The 6832-nt window shown below is 37.3% G+C and overlaps 1 protein-coding gene across 1 annotated transcript; it reads left to right on the top strand.

The window, feature by feature from the left end:
• Positions 1–2983: 2983 nt before the first annotated feature.
• LOC102192796 (endonuclease domain-containing 1 protein-like) lies at positions 2984–5864 on the top strand. Its single transcript, XM_005755445.1, has 2 exons — positions 2984–3301; positions 4208–5864. Exons 1-2 carry the CDS (start codon positions 2990–2992, stop codon positions 4796–4798), a joined length of 903 nt encoding a protein of 300 aa, XP_005755502.1. The 5' UTR covers positions 2984–2989; the 3' UTR covers positions 4799–5864.
• Positions 5865–6832: the final 968 nt, after the last annotated feature.

Raw genomic sequence — 6832 nt, 5'->3', positions numbered from 1 at the left:
ACGTGGTATTTATAGATTTCTGAATCAACAGTTAAACCAGATTTCTTATATTTACGCTCTAGCTGCCGAGCTTTGGCCTTCAGAGTACGGAGGTCAGAGGTAAACCAGGGAGCAGAGCGAGTGAAGGAAACAGAGTGGGTTTTTACAGGAGCCAGAGAATCAAGGATTAATTAATAACACCCATCTGTTTTAATACACTTTTTAAAGCTGTAATAAACCAAACACATGGTACTGCTATTGCATCTACAGCACTGCAGTGAACTACAAAACTCTAGCTGCCGCTACTGCTGCTACGTACAGTAATTTTTATGGTAAAACTTTATAATAACATCTTAACTAAGTATTAGTGAGACATTAGGAAATAAAATGTTTATTCCTAATTAACAAACTAAACTATTGGTAAATGTACATTTAAAATACTTTGCAGCAGCCATGCATGAATCACTAATGTACCCTTTTGACTTTTATAGCTTGAAGACATAACTGACAATGACAATATCATACCAGCAGAGAACAACATCATCTATGCCCATCAGGCTGGAAAAACCGATTACAACATCCAAGGGCTTGTGAAAGGGCATTTATTTCCAAGTTCTTATAGATTTGAAGAAGGTGACAAAATATCTACATATACCCTGACTAATGCTGTTCCACAAAAGTCTAATTTCAACGGTGGAAGTTGGGAAAAAATGGAGAGATGTGTTAAATGCATTCTGGAGAATTACGGCATTAACAACAATAATGAAACTGAAGGCTTTGCAGTGTTCGGAGCACAGCCCGGCAACGGAAACCTTCTCAACGAAAGGATAAATATTCCTTCAGTGCTGTGGTCGGCATTCTGCTGTTACAGTCACAGTCAGAACAGCTGGCTGGCAAGTGCACACTGGGGTGAGAGAACACAGATGATGGCCCAAAATATCTTCAAACCAAGACCTTGGGAGAACTCCACACAGAGCTGGGAATTGAAGCATTTCCTGGAACACAATGTCCTAATGGCACAAGTGTCACTCAGCTTTACTCAGAACCTGGGTCACTGTGTCACTCCCATTGCCGACAGTAATGGAACAGAAAGAAGAGTACATCTACCCCTCCTACAACCACCTCCACCCCTTCAGATTCAACACCTTTGTCTTCTTCTTCCACATTGAATACACAGATCCCCACTAGCACCACATCTTTCTGGAACATCTGTCCCACTTTCCCCCACAGTTCCAAATTACAGTACCACATCTGGCAATCCAACGGCTGGCCCTCTGGGTACTACAACAAGTGTTGTAGTGCTGCATCTGTCCAGATTTTTAGCACATCTGTCAAAAAGGTTAAGAGTAAATGATAGTGATGAGATTCCTTATAAGGCTGGTGCCTTGGAGAACAGACAAAAAGATGAAAATTCTGAGCAATTTTTTTAAAATTGAAAAGTGATTTGGAAAAGGTAAAAAACATGAAAATTTTGAAAGAATAAATAAAAAGAGTAAGCAGGGTAGCACGGCAGCACAGTGGTTAGCACTGTTGCCTCACAGCAAGAAAGTCCTGAGTTCAGTTCCACCATCAGGCTAGTGTCTTTCTGTGTGGAGTTTCAATGTTCTCTCCTGTGTTTGTGTGGGTTCTTCCTCCCACTGTCCAAAGGCATGCACTTAGTGGGGATAGATTGATTGGAAGCTATTGTGTGGTTTTTTTTCTCCAGGTCAGTTTTATTGGTTATTTCAAGCTGATGTTTTCTTACCAGAGTCTCTCTAAATATTGCTCTCTAACAGACAGGTAGCCACATCACAATGTAACTATTGTTGATGCTTCATGAAGGAAAGCTTGCAATCAAAACTCAGGGCTGGATAAACAACATCAACATTACAATTCTCCTAAAACGAGTAGAGAAGTTGAAAATAAAATAAGATGGATAATATCTTTATAGCAAAGATATACATAAAGCATTTATCATGCATAAAGGGAAACTAAGCATGGTTTTTCATATTACATTTGAATCATAAATGTCTGATTTAAACCACATATTTATGTACCATTCATGCCTGAGATGATAAAGAAGTACAAGCCACAGATGTGATTTAATAAATAACAATGTTTTTGTTTCAGGGTTCTTATGAAGGATATGTTAAGTTTAGGTTCCTGCTTTGTAATCTCCATGTTTTTTCTTTCTTGTGTTTTTCATTATCATAGTTTCTATAGTTTTGGTTTTGGTACTTTGTCTCTCTCATGTGCCTTGATTTTATGCCTTGATTTTCCTTCTTGAGTGCCCAATTGATTCTTGTGCTTTATCAGAATCAATCAGAATATCTAAAAGCCTAATTGAATTATGTTTTAGTTATTATCTGGCTGACTTTGTGTTTTCCTTTAGATGATGAAAAACTGCTTTAGTTTCTGTCAGTTTAATCCAACTGACTTCTGACTGTGCTTCCTTTGTAAACAGAAAGTTTCAACAGTGGGTGGGGTTCAGTGTTCACAGAATGCATAGTTTATTTTAAATATTATATATTAACCTATTTTTTTTTACTTTTAAGAATGTGGTCATGATAAAAAAATATCCTATACTGGTTTATGTTTTACAACCTTTTCACAGTAAAGAAAGGGTCTGGTTGTCCTTGGATGACCTCTAAAAGCTTTTATTAATATCTTAAAAACAAAAGCTATCAGACAATGTCAATATGACATATCTATATCATAATGACAATATCAATGACACTGGAATCCTAGAATAGACACTTGGACATAAACTTACCTCATAATTTGAAACCTTCATCCTAAGAACCCACAGTCACACAGGTGACACCGCTCCTTTACACATTGAGGGAAGTTTCTATTAAAGTTTGAACACTGACTTTCCCACAGTTTTCCTTACTGTAAAAATAGGTCTGGGCTCTTATGGTTTATTATGCATCTATATGTATATGTGAGGGAATGAGGAAGTATGTTTAATGTAATAATTGCTTTTTTCTTCTCTGACCCGATGACACAGGGCTCACCGATGATATCATTGATGATGCAGCACCTCCTGCCTCTTGCTACTCTTCTCCTTCTGTCCATCGTTCCCACTGAAACTGAAGTGGTGGCATCAGTGGCACAATGTAATGAGTTTTTTCTTGCGCAAACTCCACCAAACATCCCAGGAATTTTGGAGGTAGGGAACATCAACGACCAGAACAGATACAAAGTGATCTGCCAGACTTTGAGAGACATCAGGAGGTTTGTGACGCTGTACGACACCCAAAACAGGATTCCAGTTTTTTCTGCTGCAGAGTACAGTGGTGGAAGCGAAGGACGCGAACCTCTGTGGAAGATTGAACCACAGGTATCATTATAAGTAACAGTCATCAATTTTAATACATCTTTTTAAGCTGTAATAAAATATGTTCATAATGCAGTGCTACATGATGATAATACAGACCACGTTTATTACTGTGAATCTTAGTATACCACTAAAATTAAACTACCCACAGTGCTGTGCTACTGCTGTTGGGACTAAAGCACTGCAGTGAACTACAAAACTTTTATGGTAACACTTTATAATAATGTCATTCTATTAAGTATAAGTGAGGCATTAGTACGTCAAACATTTCCTCTTAATTAAAAAGTCCATGTATAACATGTTCATGGTAACATTTAGAGAGGCTGAAAAATTGATTAACAAAGTATTTAAATGTAGATTTATATACATAGCAATTAAGATATGAGCTCATTGTTTAAGTTAAGTTAACTTAAGTTTTAATTGTTAGTTTAGTATTTTGTTTGACTGCATTTAAAGTGAGGAGTATTTTTTGCCACATAAAGCATTTATAAAAGAAAATGAAAGTATTTAAATCTGCATTTATAAAGTACATACTACTGAGGAGTAATCCTCAGTAGTATGTACTAATACCTCACCAATGCTTAACAGTCTGAGATTATTATAAAGTATTACTGATTTAACTTTTTACTTAACATTCAGTGATCCCACTTATATTTTGATGACGCTACATAGATTTTGCATTTTTCCTGATATAGGACACGTCTGTATATTTCCTATGCAACGGCAGTCTTGTCAGTTAAAGTTTGCCTTTTTAAATGGTAGCATTAAAATATGTAAAGCTCACACCTTAAGCGGCTGTTATTATGTTTAAATTATACAACTTTGATCAACCAATTAGTAAATGTACATTTAGTCCACTTTGCAGCAGCCATTGCATGGATCACTAATATATCACTTTCACTTTTATAGCTTGAAAACCCAACTGGTGATGCCAATATGACACCACCAGAAAAGAACATCATCTACACCCACCAGGCTGGGATCATTGATTACAGCAACCTTGGACAGTTTGAGAAAGGGCATTTATTTCCAAGCTCTTATAGATCTGATGAAGTTGACAAAAGATCTACCTTTACCCTGACTAACGCTGTTCCACAAAGAAAACTATTTAACAATGGTAGGTGGAACAGCATGGAGAGATGTGTTAAATGCATTCTGGAGAATTACTGCATTAACAACAATAACCAAAGAGAAGGCTTTGTAGTGATCGGAGCACAGCCCAGTAGCAGATTCTTCCTCAACAACAGGATAAATATTCCTTCAGTGCTGTGGTCGGCATTCTGCTGTTACAGTCAAAGTCAGAACAGCTGGCTGGCGAGTGCACACTGGGGTGAGAACACAGATCTTGGCCCAAAATATCTGGAGACCATGACCTTGGGAGAACTCCGCACAGAGCTGGGAATTGAAGCATTTCCTGGAACACAATGTCCTAACGACGAAAGTGTCACTCAGCTTTACTCAGAACCTGCATCACTGTGTCACTCCCATTGCCGACAATAATGGAACAGAAAGAAGAGTACATCTACTCCTCCTACAACCACTGCTGTGCCTTCAGATTCAACACCTTTGTCTTCTTTTTCTACATCCAACCCACCGATCCCTCTCAGCACCACATCTTTCTCGTCATCTGGAACATCTGTCCCACTTTCCCCCACAGTTCCAAATTACAGTACCACATCTGGCAAGCCAACAACTTGCCCTCTGGGTACTACAGCCAGTGTCTACTGCTGCAACTGTCCAGATTTCTAGCACATTTGTCAAAACGTTTAGAGTAGATGAGAGTGATGAGATTCCTCATAAGGGTAGTGTCTTGGAGAACATCAGAAGCATTATTGTGAAATGGAAGGGCATCATCAGTTTTTCTCAGATTTATTGATCATTTCATGCTGATGTTTTCTTACTAGAGTCTCTCTAAACATTGTTCTCTAACAGACAGATACCATAGACCAGATCACAATGCAAATATTGTTGGTGCTTCATGAAGGACGCTTGCAATCCAAACTTTTGGCTGAATAAACAACATCAACATTACAATTTTCCTAAAACGAGTAGAAATGTTAAAAATAAAACAAGTTGGATTATATCTTTGTAGCAAAGATATATATAAAGCATTTATTATGCATAAAGGGAAACTAAGCATGGTTTTAACATAAGCAGTTATATTACATTTTAATCATAAATGCCTGATTTAAACCACATATTTATGTACCATTCATGCCTGAGATGATAAAGAAGTACAAGCTACAGATGTGATTTAATGAAATAATAATGTTTTTGGTTAGGGGTTCTTATAAAGTTGTGGTTCCTGCTTTGTAATCTCCATGTTTATTCTTTCTTGTGTTTATAATGATCATATTTTCCTAGTTTCTATAGTTTTGCTTTTGGTACTTTGCCTGTCTCATGTGCCTTGATTTTATGCCTTTATTTGCCCTCCTGGGTGCCTGATTGATTCTTGTGTTTTGTCAGATTTCCTTTCTTTGTTTTTGTCTTGTTAACATTTATTCTTCCTGCATTTTGGGTATTTTATCTGCCAGCACTGTTATTTTACTTTTACTTACAGTCAGAGTTTAGCCTTTATTGTGATTATTACACTGTACTCACGTACAGTGTAATTCAGTGTACTCATACTCGAAGTAAATGATGTGACCAACAGTAACTGCTTTGACATCATCTCCCTCAAATATTGAAATACAATTTTAAATTGTATTTGAAAATGACAGAAATGTATCAAATAGCAAAAGCAAGGATGATTCAAGACAATATTTACACACACTGTGATGTGCTGGTATACAGAAAAATGTTTAATGATGTGTTCTCCAACAGCTATAGAGAAAAGAGAAGTATTTGTTGAAGTATTGAGTTGTAGTACCAGCGGAGCCTATCCCAGCTGTCAAAGGGTGAGAGGAGTTATGGACAAATTGCCAGAACTGTTGAGAGACAGATCTGAGAATAACCATGTAACCCAGCACATCATTGAACTGTGGGTGGAAGCTGGAGTACCTGGAGAGAACCCACACCAGCACTGGGAGAAGATACAAACTTCACACCGAAGACCAGGAAACTAATGGATTCACACCCAGGACCGTCTTCCTGTGAGGCCGTGGTGCTAATCACCGTATCATCATACAGCCCATGTTAAACAATATGACAGTAACTACCCTCTATAGTGTTTTGTAAAACATTTAATATGTTATTGGGGTTCTAATAAATGACAACTGGAGCATCAAAGAGTGCATTTTGTGTTTTCTGTTGGAAAATACACTTTAGGTTTTAAAAAGGCATCATTTTAAATCTGGGTGAAGTATTTTTATAGGAAATCAAAAAGGATCAAACTCGTATAGAGGATAAATGTGTGAATGACTATTAAGTGACATAGATTCTGCCTTGATTTGCAGCCCAATGTCTGTTCAAAACTAACTTTTCAGGAATAATTTAAAATAACTTTCAGTGTACGATGAAGCCCTCTGCCTGTAACTCAGGGTATCAGCATGTTTACATTGTTGACAGGTGACAAAAAGAAGTTTTTCTTTTAGG

The sequence above is a fragment of the Pundamilia nyererei genome, unplaced genomic scaffold (assembly GCF_000239375.1).
Source record: "Pundamilia nyererei isolate P.nyererei 1_Seehausen unplaced genomic scaffold, PunNye1.0 scaffold01506, whole genome shotgun sequence".
NCBI lineage: Eukaryota > Metazoa > Chordata > Actinopteri > Cichliformes > Cichlidae > Pundamilia > Pundamilia nyererei.
Note: the sequence above shows the minus strand (reverse complement) of the source record. Positions and strands in the feature narration are given on the sequence as shown.